A 15,961-nucleotide genomic window follows, 5' to 3' on the forward strand; every position below is an offset into this window, starting at 1 on the left:
ACCTTTTACTGCCCGGTCCCGATTCCTCAGTTCCCCCACCCTCACTACCCTCGACGGCGGGGCGGCCAGGGGCTATATGGCGATTCCCCCGGTGGATAAGGCGCTCGCGGTGCACCTATGCCCGCAGAAAGCTCCCGTCCAAGCCCTGCAGGTTCACGACATCCCTGACGGCTAAAGCCTACGGCGCTGCTGGACAAGCCGCCTCTGCCTTGCATGCCATGGCTCTCCTGCAGGTCCACCAAGCCAAGGCATTAATAGAACTGCACACGGTTAGTTCCGCCCCAGATCTGATGCAGGAACTGCGCTCGGCGACCGACCTCGCTCTTCGAGCGACGAAGGTCATGGCGTGGTCTCTCGGGTGGACGATGTCCACATTAGTGGTCCAGGAGCACCACTTTTGGCTCAATCTGGTCGAGATGGGTGAGGCCGACAAGACACGGTTCCGTGCTGCCCCCATTTCCCAGGCTGGCCTATTCGGCGACACCATCGAGGACTTTGCCCAGCAGTTCTCGACGGTGAAGCAGCAGATGGAGGCTATCCGGCATATCCTGCCCCGGCATGGCTCAAGATCCCGTGCCCCGTCTGCTCGTCGCCAAGGGCGTCCCCCTGCGGTGACTGCACCGTCTCAGCCGCAGCCCGCCCCTTCAGCCCGGCCCCAGCTTGGAGCCCACCACAGGAAACAGATGCCACCCGTCTCACAGTCGGCTGCTAAGAACCCACGAAGGTCATCAAAGCGCCCCTGAGACGGGCGACCCAGGGTCGAAGAAACTCACTCAACTGGAGCTGGTAGGAAGACCACTCCATCCCCCAGTAGAGGGCCGGGTGGAGAATCTTTTGTTGCCTTTTTGTTTGATTTCGCCGCATGCCCAAGTGGCTGCGGTACCCAACAGTTCAGCAAAAGAGCTGTTTCCTCCTTCCCTGGGTCACAAACCCAGTGTGCACAGTCGACGTCACGACCGCCGTCCATGGGTTTTTCCTTGCAGGATTGGCGCTCCAGCAGCGGTCTCCCCGACCCTGCGCGCCCAGCTGTGGCACACATCCGCCCCCGGTGTGACAGTTTCCACGGGTCACGAGGACAGGCCTCTTCCTCCCCAGTCCCAGGCTGTTCCAGTGGTGGTCACAAGGAGCCAGGTAAGTGCTTCGATGTCCCTAGATTCAGCACGGCCACGACATGGTGTGGCACCTCGAGCTTCGCCCCGCCATGAGGCCCCACCTGCCGGTACTTCCGACGACGTTGTCCCTTTGGTCCCCCTTGTGCGGAACTTGGATGCGTGGCTTGCGCTTTCCAATCCGTTGCGATGGCTGGTCTGGACCGTCTGACTTGGCTACGCGATTCAGTTCGCCAGGCGTCCGCCCAGGTTCAGCGGTATCCACTTCACCTTGGTGAAGGACGAAAACGCTGCTACCTTGCGCGCGGAGATCGCAACCCTCCTACGGAAGGGTGCGATAGAACCTGTCCCTCCGGCCGAGATGAAGAAGGGGTTTTACAGTCCCTACTTCATCGTACCGAAAAAAGGCGGTGGGTTGCGGCCAATCTTGGACCTGCGAGAACTGAACCAGTCTTTACACAGACTCCCATTCAAGATGCTGACGCAAAAACGCATTCTGGCAAGCGTCCGGCATCAAGATTAGTTCGCGGCGGTAGACCTGAAGGACACATACTTCCTCGTCTCGATTCTACTTCGACACAGACCCTTTCTGCGGTTTGCATTAGAGGGTCAGGCGTATCAGTACAAGGTCCTCCCTTTCGGCCTGTCCTTGTCACCTTGCGTCTTCACGAAAGTCGCAGAGGCAGCCCTTGCCCCGTTAAGGGAAGTGGGCATTCGCATTCTCAACTATCTCGACGATTGGCTAATCCTAGCTCACTCTCGGGACATGTTGTGTGCACACAAGGACTTGGTGCTCTCACACCTCAGCCGACTAGGGCTTCAGGTCAACTGGGAAAAGAGCAAGCTCCTCCCGGTTCAGAGCATCTCTTTCCTCGGTTTGGAGTTGGACTCAGTCTCTTTGACAGCGTGCCTCACGAACGAGCTCGCACAGTCAGTGCTGGCCTGTTTGAAGGCATTCAAACAGAAAACAGCGGTTCCACTGAAACTCTTTCAGAGGCTCCTGGGGCATATGGCATCCTCAGCGGTGGCTACCCCGCTCGGGTTGATGCATATGAGACTGCTTCAACACTGGCTTCAGACTTGAGTCCCGAGATGGGCATGGCGCCGCGGGACACATCGCGTGGTCATCACGCCGGTCTGTCACCGTCTTTTCAGCCCTTGGACCGACCTCTCGTTCCTACGGGCAGGTGTTCCCCTAGAGCAGGTCTCCAGGCGTGTCGTGGTCACGACAGACGCCTCCAAAACAGGCTGGGGTGCTGTTTGCAATGGGCACGCAGCCGCCGGCTTGTGGACGGGCCCGCGACTGCATTGGCACATCAACTACCTCGAGTTGTTGGCAATTCTGCTCACCCTGCGGAGGTTTCGGCTGTTGATCCAGGGCAAGCACATGTTAGTTCGGACAGACAACATGGCAACGGTAGCATATATCAACCACCAAGGCAGTCTGCGCTCTCGTTTTATGTCACAACTCGCCCGCCGTCTCCTCCTCTGGAGTCAGCAGCACTTCAAGTCGCTGTGAGCCACTCACATCCCGGGCAACCTCAACACTACAGCAGACGCGCTGTCACGGCAGGTTACCCTTAGGGGAGAGTGGAGACTCAACCCTCAGGTGGTCCAGCTGATTTGGAGTCGATTTGGACAGGCACAGATGGACCTGTTCACCTCCCAAGAATCCTCCCACTGCCCGCTCTGGTATGCCCTGACCGAGGCACCCCTCGGCATAGACACGCTGACATACAGCTGGCCCCCTGGCTTGCACAAATATGCGTTTCCCCTAGTGAGCCTACTTGCACAGACACTGTGCAAGGTCAGGGAGGACGAGGAGCAGGTCATCCTGGTAGCACCCTACTGGCCCACCCAGATGTGGTTCTCGGACCTCGCACTCCTCACGACAGCCCCCTCCCCCCGGCGAATTCCCCTGAGGAAGGACCTTCTTTCTCAGTGACGGGGCACCATCTGGCACCCGCGACCAGACCTCTGGAATCTTCATGTCTGGCCCCTGGACAAGACGTGGAAGACCTAAGCGGTCGACCACCCGTGGTGGTAGACATGATCACTCAGGCTAGAGCCCCCTCTACGAGTTGCCTGTATGCCTTTAAGTGGTGTCTGTTCGGTAAGTGGTGTTCTTCCCGACGGGAAGACCCCCATAGATGCGCAGTCGGATCAGTGCTTCCCTTCCTGCAGGAGAGGTTGGAAGGGCGGCTGTCTCCTTCCACCTTGAAGGTTTACGTTGCTGCTATAGCAGCACACCATGACACAGTCGACAGTAAGTCCTTAGGGAAGCACGACCTGATCATCAGGTTCCTGAGAGGCGCCAGGAGGCTGAATCCCTCCAGACCGCGCCTCGTTCCCTCATGGGACCGCTCTGTAGTTCTTCAGGGTCTACAGAGAGCCCCCTTTGAGCCTTTGCAGTCAGCTGAGCTTAAGGCACTCTCTTTGAAGACTACCCTCCTGACTGCGCTCACTTCCATCAAGAGGGTAGGAGACCTGCAAGCGTTCTCTGTCAGCAAAACGTGTCTTGAGTTTGGTCCGGGCTACTCTCACGTGATCCTGAGACCCCGACCGGGCTATGTGCCCAAGGTTCCCACGACCCCTTTTAGGGACCAGGTGGTGAACCTGCGAGCGCTGCCCCAGGAGGAGGCAGACCCAGCCCTGTTGTTGCTGTGTCTGGTGCGCGCTTTACGCATCTATTTGGATCGCACGCAGAGCTTTAGGATCTCTGAGCAGCTCTTTGTCTGCTTTGGTGCACAGCGGAAAGGAAGCACTGTATCCAAGCAGAGGATCGCCCACTGGCTCATTGACGCCATAGCTATGGCATATCACGCCCAGGACGTGCCAGGGGCTATGAGCCCATTCTACTAGGGGTGTAGCGGCCTCCTGGGCCCTGGCTAGGGGTGCCTCTCTAACAGACATTTGCAGAGCAGCAGGCTGGGCAACACCCAACACCTTTGCAAGGTTCTACAACCTCTGGGTGGAACCAGTTTTGTCCCAGGTAGTGGCACGCAATACAAGCGGATAAGCCCGGGATAGCCGGCCGGGTGTATCGCTTGCACATAGCGCCTTTCACCTCCTCTGAGCTGAAGACGTGCGCCATTAATTCCCAGTAGTGTTCACAAACTATGTTCCCTGGTTGACTTCCTCCGAGCCCTGTGGCAGTCGAGTGTTCGGAGAGACTCGCTGCTGGCCCAGTACATGTGCTAACTAAGAGCTCTGTTCTGGGGTAGGTGCTCCGCATGTGGTGGTTCCCTGTAAGGTAACCCCATGCGATATATATCTTCCGCTAATTCGTTTCCCTGTTGGCAAACTGCGTCTTCCTTGGGCAGAGCCCCTCTTCCCCAGTCTCCATGTTTGTAGTAACTCCTCCCCCGTTGGTTAGGACCTACCATGAGACTCTCCACATGGTCGGCAAGACCATGTGACAAATTTTTACCACTTAAATATCCCCCCTCTCTTTGGGTGAGGTGTGGTCTCAGTGGTGTCCTCCCCTTGGGAGGGACACCCCCAGACTAGACCTGGTGGCCCAGTTGGATAATCCCCCTTCTTTTTTAGGGAGTGGGAAAAAAGAAGGGGAAAAGAGGCCACGACTGGGTTAGCCTGTCTCTATCTTTTGGGTAGTCAACTTGTCCCCAAAGGGCCGTTTGACACTCATAACTATGTTGGGGGAGGTTACGTGTCGGCCTGGTGCGCTGGCTACGAGGCACACAGTGGTCTGTCCGTCACACATGCCAGTTCACGTAACACAGTTCAGCCAGTTGTGGCGTTTCGTATAGGGACCCCTAGTGTCACTACATTGACACAACATCGAGTGAGAGACAGATAGGGAACGTCCTGGTTACTTGCGTAACCTCCGTTCCCTGATGGAGGGAATGAGACATTGTGTCCCTCCTGCCACAACTCTGAACTACCCGCTGAAATGGCCAGACCTTGTCTCGGCTCCTCAGCATAAAACCTGAATGAGTGGTGGCATACCAGCTCCTTTTATACCCGTATGTCCGGGGGAGTGGCATGCAAATACCACTCTCCAGTTTTCATTGGCCTTTTATCAAAGACCAGAGGTGTCTTGGGCTCCCAAGAGTGACCCCTCGTCATCGACACAACGTCTCGTTCCCTATCAGGGAACGGAGGTTACGCAAGTAACCAGGACGTTTTTTGTAATAAATTATATTTAATTGATTTTTTCTCTCTCACACACACACACACACACACGTGCATATATATATATATATATATATATATAATTTATTTATTGTTCAACTGGCCCTGATGAAGAACACCACCTGGCTATTGGCCCCCAGGTAATTTGATTTTAAGACCACTGGTTTACAGTTTTCAAAAAAATGTACCTATGAATGTCTTACTTATAGTTGTCTGCATATTTAGCTGGGATAGCAGAAAGTATTTTAACACTGAAAAAGTTACATACTTCAGTTTTAAGAAACCAGGTTGTTCATTTTACATACCTTACATGCATTAAAACTCATGGTGGGATGCTCTCTAAACAGCACAATATGCAACACATCAACCACAACCAGTGGTGTGTGTTTGGGTCAGTAGTATATTTCTTTTTATGACTGATGGCAGACGAGGGGAGTGTTCTGGAAATTGTGATGCAAATGAATTGTGCATGTACATGTGCAGAAAATACACACAGTTTTCAGAATCTGTAATGTTTGATACAGTTTCTCAAATTGAATAAATCTGTTTGTTACATAAGACATCTCTGCAGTAAGTAAAATATTTTTCTCTGTTGCCATTCTCTGAATACTGTTCCTCTCTCTCTCCAGATGTCGGTGGGGCGGCCGGCAGCAGGAAGGGGTGTGTTGTGTCTGACATGTAAAGGGATCTGTGCTGGATTCCAGCCACATTCCTGGAGGTAATTTATTCTTTTGACTACAGAAGTAAGGAAAGAGAGGAAAGGGCTTACACATATCATTCCCTCTTTCTCTGGAGACTTATGTGGAATGCTGGAGTCACTGTGTGTGTATGTGTGTGTGTGTGTGTGTGTGTGTGTGTGTGTGTGTGTGTGTCTTTGTGTTTGCTGAGTGTTCTGTGTGAATTTAAAAAGATGAAAGTTCATAGAATTCATGCTGAAATGGCAACACTTATGTAAAGTTTTTGTATTATTTTCATTTTTTATGTCTTTCTTGGAAATCACAGTAATTGCTTTTATTATACTTGTCTGCTGTAAATCAGTACAGCCATGATTTCTAAAGACAATACACATATGATGGGATTTTTCTTAAACTTTAAAGACTGCTTCAAATCATTTGACAAAGGCAATTTGTCAAAGTTGAGGCAAAGATGTCAAAGGTCTCGTCCTTTTAAAAAAATAAATAAATAACTAATTGCTTTAAATTACCTCACAGTGCAGCAAAACCATTATTTACTAATTGCAATTGCTCGTATTGGGGGAGGGACATTCTCATTTTAGAGAGCATTTATTGGTCAAAAATATGGGTACCGTAATACAAGTCATCATATATAATATGTCAATATCATAGTCAGTATTTTTGGTGTGTCTTACCAAAAGATAAAAACGGTACATTTTAAATGTGTATATCTGCTGAAAATTAATTCAGTCCATTTTCTTTTTTTTTTTTTTTTAGGACACTAGCATGTAGAATGGTATTTGTATGTACACTACACAAGAAAATAATGTGGTATATGCATAATATGGTATAGCATAGCACACAACTAAAAGCCACAGATCTCCAATACAGCGCAACAGTTCCTATCCACTTTTTCAGCCATCCTGGCTCTGGAAGTATTTTCCCGTTCATTTTTCCTATATAGATTTCATAAAATCCTTCATAAAAACTTTTAAGCCATCAACTAAACCAACCAGCTCCAATGTGAATCACAACATTACAAACTTTGATTTGAAGCAAAGTAAAGTTGTTGATAATAAGTATAGAAACTTGCTGCAAAGCTCTTTTGGTGCATTTTGTTTGATGTGATTTTCTGATTGGGAGATTTTTCTTTGCTGAGTCATGAGCAGTGCAGTTATTCACCACAAATTCTGCTATAAAGCGCTATTTATTTTTTAAGCAAAGTTGAAATAACAAGGACTAATGTCTTCAGCATATAGCCATGTACTATCAATTAACAACCTCACAACTCACGGTAGGTCTGTCTTTAAAGGTTTAAAAAAAAGTGTGCTTTAATTCACTGTAGCCTTGTATATATTTGTGCTCAGAAAAGCCTGCACTCAGTGTCACTGCAGTCTGGAGGAGCATATGTCCAGCTCCGACAGCGAAGACGACCGTAAGGTGGGCAGACTACTGGCAGAGTCCCGCTATGCTCATCTCACGACTAAAGTGAAGGGAGGAGATGGGCTAAGGGTCTACAAACGCAACCGCATGATTGTCACAAACCCGGTGGTCTCACGTAAAGACCCGACCTTCAACACTGTAACCTACGACTGGGCACCACCAGGACTCACACAGAAACTAGTAAGATTCAAGAGAACTCAACAGGGCTCACATACATCATACATCTTTTAAATGCAGTGATTCCCAAACACATTTTGTAAGTCTCCCTTATTTGACATTTGATTTAGGAGATACCAAAATGTGGAATGTTTGTGGGCCAAACATTGTTTTATGAACCACTATCCTATATGTGGAAAATGTACTATGACATTTACATAAAAATTTGTATCATGTTTATGGTTAGGTGAGGGCGATATTCCGCTAAAAACGATATACTGGTGTCAGCCATTAGAAATTATTGAGTGTGGTTTAGTCATGCCAGGTTTCATTCACTTTACATTCAGATACATATTCTGAAAACATAGTTGCTAAAGAAGTTTCCAGTATCCAATGGAAGGCTAAATTCAAAACACAGTATGAGAATGAAATTAAATATTAAATAATATGTTATTTATTAATAGTTGTAGTTGTTTCATAGTAGTGGACTTGATAAAAGTTATTCTAATGTGTGAAAGGTCTACCTTGAACATTGTTTTAAATAAAAAAGAAACTTTCATTATTTTTTCCAGAAGTTTTTTAATTACTTTCCATAAAAATGTGTATTAACGAGCAAAATGCCAAGAATATTACAATATTTTTTATTTGCATTGCCCAACCCTAGTAATGGTGAATCTCCTAGCTGTCGTGTTAATTGAAAGTAAAACATTCTGTGACCACGTTTACATGCACATTATTTTCCATATTTTTTAAGGTCCGTATTCTGGTTAAGCCTTTTTTCTGATCGTCATTTAGAAGTCAAGCCGTTTACATGCTCAACAACTATTAGAATAATCCTGCACACTTGTCATCAGCATATTCAGAACAAACTAAGACAGATTTGTTCTTGTTTTTCTCTTTTGTGAACGCTTGAGATTCTTTGTCCTTTTATTACGCTGCATTTGAGTTATTTTTGACAGTTATTTAATCAACTCACTCGTTCTCATTTATATCCTTAAAGGAGTATTCCGGGTTCAATACAAGTTAATTTCAATCGACAGCATTTGTGGCTTAATGTTGATTACCACAAAAAATTATTTCGACTGTAAAAAAAGCAAAAATCGAGGTTACAGTGAGTCACTTACAATGGAAGTGAATGGGGTCAATTTTTGTAAGGTTTAAAGGCAGAAATGTGAAGCGTATAATTTTATAAAAGCACTTACATTAATTCTTCTGTTAAAACTCATGTATTATTTGAGCTGTAAAGTTGTTTAAATCATCATTTTTACAGTCATTTTAGAGTTTTAGGGTTTGTTGACATTACATTGTCATTGCAACGAAGTTGTAAAATTGAATATAACTTTCCACAGATGCGGTTAGTAAGTGATTTTATCACACTAAAATCATGTTAACACTCATTGTTTATGTCTTGTGTCTATACTTTTGAAACAGTGAGTATTTTAACATAAAAAAAAATTGACCCCCATTCACTTCCATTGTAAGTGCCTCACTGGAACCCAGCATTTTTGCCTTTTTTAAAGAAAAGGAGGGGCAAGTCAAAATACATTTTTGTGGTAATCAGTATTATGCCACAAATGCTGTCGATTGAGCTTAACTTGTATTGAACCTGGAATATTCCTTTAATGGTTACACACAAGAGTGCAATAAATTGCATAAATTGCTAAATGTAGTAACAGATGTCTGTATCCAATGTAACCTAGAATTACCTTTATTTGGACATGCACAGATGAATCTTTTGCCGGTGAAGATATTCTGATTAAGGCATTTAAATGAGACAAAAATCTGATTAATATAGAATTAAGATATCTGTCTTATTTACATTTTTAGAAAGTAGAATTTTTGCTTAATGCGGTTAGGACAATCAGGATAATGTACTGTATTTATGTGAAGCTTACAGAATCAGAATATGAACAAATTCTGATTAATGGCGAATTAATCTTGTGCATGTAAATGGCATGTAAACAAATGTAAAAGTCATTGTTGAGTCAAGAGCTACTGCTGGTACCTGTAATGATGAAGACAATCAGCCTTTGTTTAGTTGGAAACTTTGGAAGCCCAAATGAAAACTAAACCTCTCTGAGCTGAGGGTAACAAATAACCTTGCAAGATCGTCAGCACTCTGGCTGGGCTCATACCTCACATTTGACTCAGTGGAAAAAGCTACAAATCAATCGCTCCTCTGTAGCAGTAGTCACTTAATGATCCTGTTTAATCCAGCGTCCTTTTAAAGGTGGTGTGATCATTTTATCCCACAGCTGAAATATTGGACACCTGCCTTTGTCTGGGATTTGTGCCGTTTATTTTGATAGCAGAATGTGCCGACTGCTTCTACTGATGCCTTATTTACACAAAGCTCTAATTTAGCCCTCTGTTTTTAGTGGGGATGGTTTTTGCTCCAGAGTCCTTTTCCTTTGTGCAGTGGGATTGGGCTCTGGAAATAAGCTCTATGCTTTGTTGTTCCGACGGACATGAACAGGAAGCAAGCCCGACATGTGCCTGACTAAATCCCTTTCATCTTTCAGGGGGAATAGACAGTGATTTTATTCAGCCTGCTGAACAATGTCAAATCTGGCTGGATGAAGAGCTTTTTTATTAGCTAGTTGTTGTAGGAATCTATTTAAATATCTGCTTTTTGATGTGTGGAATTTAAATTGAACTGGTGCTGCTGAATACGTTTTGTACCGGGCCCAAGAATTTGTAACTGCAGCCCTGACCCAAAGTATATAGTCTCTAATGACCCTGTACTTTGGGTCAGGGCTGCAGTTACAAATTATGTAATAGTGATAATTTCTAGGTAAGTTTACTATCACAGGATATAGATTTCTTTGTTTATTACAAGATGAATGAGTAATATATTCATACAATTGACTTCTATATCATGTTTGTACTCTTCCACCTGGCTTAAAGAGTGTTTACCTGTAGTTATTCATGTACCACAGAATGTGTTGTCTGTTTTATGTTAAAGTTGTCTCTGCCTATTAAGCTGGGAATGGAGAAAGTATTTAAAGTAATCCATTTGTTGGCTGATTCTCCCCCAAAATGTCAACACTGTGACTCTGTGGCACTTTCAAGACATTGCACTGTTTGTTTGTGGCTATCTGTCTGTCAAACCAACGGAGGATGGGTTGGTTGAGGAATCTGTTGGAAAACGATCATTATTTTTCAATTGCCGTCCATCCTTTTTTTTCTTCACACTGCCAGTGATTTTATCGCTTGAGGTAACTAGCATTTGTACTGTTAATTGCAGGTAGGTGCTCCTACTTCTGGTCACTCTAACTTTATTGGTGGGCTGCACAACTGGCCATACCTTTTGAAAATCTGAACACAGATTAAATATATTGCTTGTAAAAAATCATCCCGATTTGACAATCAGTTTCATTATTGATTAAAATGAACATTCTGCATGGGAAAGGTTTTTATGTAAGCTGCAGCTGTGCACAATGTATTATTATCATAAACAAGATGAACAATCTATCAATGTGTGAATGGCGACAATTCCTGACATGGTTTTCCACACATCATTAGGGGCCAAGCACCGAAGGTATTTGTTAGTTTTCTTCTTCTTCTTCTTCTTCTTCTGCCATCGACAGCCCATAAAACCATTTGGAATAAAGTTATGAAATTTGGCACACTCATAGATGAAAGTCTAAATTTATACCATAGCAAATGTGGTGTCTATATCTCTAACCATCTAGCGCCACCAACAGCTCAGAGTTGCACTTATGTTTACGCTAATAACTTCTGAACCGTAATGCCTAGAAACAAAATAATTTTTCCTCTGATTCCTTGGCTGCTGCTGAATCAAATGGATGTGATATGGACCATGATCTATTTTTTGGTCTCTTTATATTTATTGGGTCATGCCAAACACAGATTTAGCTATGGTCGGCCATACTTCCTGTCTGCCATTTCATCTGCATTCATCGTATATTCTCCAAATTTGTTTTAAATAATTTTCATATCATGTTGCTGAAAAGGGATGAAAATCTTTTAGTTAGCTCAAAAACGTTCTCATTCCCTGAACTTGTACTCCTGCCAAAAGGAGCAGGTTTTTATGTGGCATAATGGCTGTTAAATGACTGTTAAAGTTTTATTGAAGCAGAATCATAAAGAAGTTTAACAGTGAGCCAGTGTTTCTGTAAAGGGTCTGTATGAATGAATCCACAGTGTGACACACATGACTGCAAGTGTCAGACAGTTATTCTGAAAACAGTTAAAGTGACATTATGTCCATACATAAGAAAAACAAATAAGAAACTTTAATTTGAATAAATACCTGAAGATCTTTAATCTTTTATTTGGAAGTATTTCATACAAATCCACACATGATTTTTAGTCCAATATATGTATGTGGTGTCTGTTCGCTAAGTGGGGTTCTTCCCGACGCAAAGACACCCAGAGATGCGCAGTCGGGTCAGTGCTTTCCTTCCTGCAGGAGAGGCTGGAGGGGTGGCTGTCCCCCTCCACCTTGAAGGTGTATGTGGCCGCTATGGCGGCGCACCATGATGCAGTTGATGGTAGGTCTCTCGGGAAGCACGACCAGATCATCAGGTTCCTTAGAGGCGCAAGGAGGCTGAATCCTCCCAGAACGCACCTCATTCCCTCATTGAATCTCTCCGTGGTCCTGCGGGGCCTGCGGGGAGCCCCGTTTGAGCCCCTGGAGTCAGTTGAGCTAAAGGCGGTCTCTTGAAGACTGCCCCCCTGACTGCACTCACATTCATCAAGAGGGTAGGGGACCTGCAGGCATTCTCTGTCAGCACACGTGCCTGGAGTTCAGCCCGGAATACTCTCACGTGGTCCTGAGACCCCGACCGTGCTATGTGCCCAAGGTGCCCAAGACCCCATTTCGGGATCAGGTGGTGAACCTGCAAGCGAAGCTGCACCAGGAGGAGGCAGACCCAGCCTTGTCGTTGCTGTGTCTGGTGTGTGCTTTGCGCATCTACTTGGATCGCACGCAGAGCTTTAGATGCTCTGAGCAGCTCTTTGTCTGCTTCGGAGGACAGCGGAAAGGGAGCTCTGTCTCCAAACAGAGGATCGCCCACTGGGTCATTGACGCCATCACTTTGGCATACTATGCCCAGGACGTGCCGCCCCCCTTGATGCTTTGGGCACACTCCACCAGGAGTTTGGCGGCCTCCTGGGCCCTGACCAATGGCGCCTCTTTAGCAGACATCTGTAGAGCAGCAGGCTGGGCAACACCCAATACCTTCGCGAGGTTCTACAATTTCTGGGTTGAGCCAGTTTTGTCCTGTGTGTTGTCAGGTACGAACAGGTACATTTGCGGGACAACTGGCTGGGTGTACTGCTTGCGTATAGCGCCTTTCCCCTCCTGGAGGGGAAGTCGTGTGCTTTTTACCCCTCAGCAGTGTTCATGAGACCATGGGCCCTGGATGTCCTTCCTCCTTAGCCCTGTGGCAGGCGGATTCGCGGAGAAATTCGATGCTGGCCCAGTATGTGTGCTAGTAGGCCCTGTAATGGGGTAGGTGCTCCACACGTGGACACTTATGGCCCCCAGCTGAACGATTTCCACTCTTTTTTGGTGAGAAAAGAGAAGAGAAGAGGCCACGGCTGGGGCGGCCTGTCCCAATTTTGGGCGGTCGACTTGTCCCTGAGGTGCGGGGGACCTTACAATGCTCATAGGAGTGTTGGGGGAGGTTACGTGACGGCCGGTGTGCTGGCTGCGAGGCACGCAGTGGTTTGCCCGTCTCGCACCGCCAGTCCACATAACACAGTTCAGCTTGTCATGGCATTTCGTATAGGGACCCCTAGTGTCACTACATCAACACAATGTCGAGTGAGTGACAGATAGGGAACGTCCTGGTTACTTTCGTAACCTCCGTTCCCTGATGGAGGGAACGAGACATTGTGTCCCTCCTGCCACAACACTGAACTACCCGCTGAAATGGCCGGGACCCTGTCTCGGCTCCTCAGCACAAAACCTGAATGAGTGGTTGTGAGCCAGCTCCTTTTATACCCGTATGTCCGGGGGAGTGGCATGCAAATTCCACTTGCCAATTCCCACTGGCCTTTTCTCAAAGATCAGAGGTGTTTGGGGCTCCCAAGGGCGACCCTTAGTGTCACTACATCGACACAACGTCTCATTCCCTCCATCAGGGAACGGAGGTTTACGAAAGTAACCAGGACGTTTTCACTAGTAAAAACGTTCATTCTTGATATTGAAAATGACGTCATAAAATGTTTATATCAAGAATAGCTATTTCCATGAGTAATTTTAACTACCTACTGTACAACATTCACACCCCATACAAAGACTCCAGCTGAATAACTTTTTTATTATTGTTTACACAGACGGCAGTACAAATTGCTAATTATTTTAGTGACTCAACGAGTGATTTGTTTTAACAGAAAACTTGCATAATAAGTAGAAGTGCTGTTCTTCGTAACGTCTGAACCCCTTAGATCTTACATAAGCCATAATTATAAGCGATTTGCATAAACAATGTCATGTGCGTGCAGGGGCGTAGATTCCAGGGGGGGATAGGGGAGGTAAGCCCCCCCAATAATCCAAACAAGCAATGTTCAAGCCAAATCTACACACTTCTTTGCGCGTCCATGAGGGGAATCAGTTTACGCTGCCTCTCACGTAACGTAAGCACACTGGCATGTTCAAATGAAAGCAAAACCAATGAAGCTTGTGAACAGTGTTCTCTTGTAAACAAATCGAGTTGCACTTTCGGTTGTATTGCGTCAGTTCTTGCGTAAACATGCCAACACACTTACAACGCCAACGCATGAACTGATTCCCCTCGTGCACTGGAGAGCGACCGGAAGTAAACAATTATTGTGAAAAGGACATAAACACTGATCTGTTTCTCACCCTAAGCGATTGTATTGCTTTAAAAAACATTAATTTAACAACTGGAGTTGAATGGATTACTTTTATTGCTTTTGGAGCTTTAAAAATTTGACCTCCATCCACTTGCATTGCATGGACCTACAGAGCTGAGATATTCTTCTAAAAATCTTTGTTTGTGTTATGATGAGTAAATGATGAGTGGATTTTCATTTCTGGGTGAACTAACCCTTGAAGATAAAATCCAGTGGAGAGAGTCTTCTTCACAATTTAAAAATAAAATGTATTTTCATCAAAGTCATCTCAGTGCTGGGTCGTTTCAAGTTTTATTGGGATGCTTATTGATTTAAATTTGAATATACTGTGATTAAAAAAGGAATGCTACAAACTTGGATGAACTAGTTTTCAATGCTACCATAATCTACATGTTTTAATCCAAGAATTGCTCTATTTAATAGCTGTTGTAAAAATTTTAAATTATTTTACAAATAAGTGGTTAAGTCCGATTGCTGCATCCATGATTCATGTGATGTAAGATGAATTAATCCATAGTGACTGATCTAGAGTCAGCCTTTCACTTCTCACCTTTTATTAAGGTTTGAATTTGAGGTGGGGAAGCTGATCCTAGACCAGCAATAACGAGTCAGCATTTTCCCGGAGCGACAGTTGGAACTCCCTGTATTAATACATACATCATGTCTGTCCCCGGTGGCCAGGAGAAGGCTAAGCCTAACACAAGCTCAGCCTATGTTTATAAGCCTTAAACAAATCTACCAGCTATGAAACAAATAACTTTAGAATATTTAATTCCAAGCAAAATATATATATATATATATATATATATATATATATATATATATATATATATATATATTTTTTTTTTTTTTTTTTTTTCTCCCCAATTTGGAATGCCCAATTCCCAATGTGCTCTAAATCCTCGTGGTGGCGTAGTGACTCGCCTCAATCCGGGTGGCGAAGGATGAATCTCAGTTGCCTCCGCGTCTGAAACCGTCAACCCACGCATCTTATCATGTGGCTTGTTGAGCGCGTTACCGCAGAGACATAGTGTGGAGGCTTCACGCTATTCTCCGCGGCATCCACGCACAACTCACCGCGCGCCCCACAGAGAGCGAACGACATTATAGCGACCATGATGAGGTTACCCCATGTGACTCTACCCACCCTAGCAACCGGGCCAATTTGGTTGCTTAGGAGACCTGACTGGAGTCACTCAGCACACCCTGGATTCGAACTAGCGACTCCAGGGGTGGTAGTCAGCATCTTTACTTGCTGAGCTACCCAGGCCCCCAAAACTGTATGCTTAACATCTTTAATTAGGGAATGAACTATATGCTACTCATCCCAAAAATATTTGTGAATGAGAATCCATTGTCCCGGGGGGGCTGGGTAGGTCAGCGAGTATTGATGCTGACTACCACCCCTGGAGTTGTGAGTTTGAATCCAGGATGTGCTGAGTGACTCCAGCCAGGTCTCTTAAGCAACCAAATTGGCTAGTTGCTAGGGAGGGTAGAGTCACATGGGGTAACCTCCTCGTGGTCATGACTAGTCGTTCTCGCTTTCAATGGAGCGCGTGGTAAGTTGTGCGTGAA

The 15,961-nt window shown here is 45.7% G+C and overlaps 1 protein-coding gene across 2 annotated transcripts in view; it reads left to right on the plus strand.

Moving 5' to 3' along the window:
• The window catches only part of lmcd1 (LIM and cysteine-rich domains 1), a 56,271-nt gene that overhangs the window by 25,466 nt on the left and 14,844 nt on the right, over positions 1–15,961 (plus strand). For both annotated transcript variants that reach the window (XM_051694538.1, XM_051694537.1), the window contains exons 2-3: positions 5,894–5,982; positions 7,306–7,561. In XM_051694538.1, coding sequence (XP_051550498.1) covers positions 5,894–5,982; positions 7,306–7,561 — 345 coding nt within the window. The remainder of the gene's footprint in view (positions 1–5,893; positions 5,983–7,305; positions 7,562–15,961) is intronic.

This window comes from Myxocyprinus asiaticus, chromosome 50 (genome assembly GCF_019703515.2).
Source record: "Myxocyprinus asiaticus isolate MX2 ecotype Aquarium Trade chromosome 50, UBuf_Myxa_2, whole genome shotgun sequence".
NCBI classification, from domain to species: domain Eukaryota; kingdom Metazoa; phylum Chordata; class Actinopteri; order Cypriniformes; family Catostomidae; genus Myxocyprinus; species Myxocyprinus asiaticus.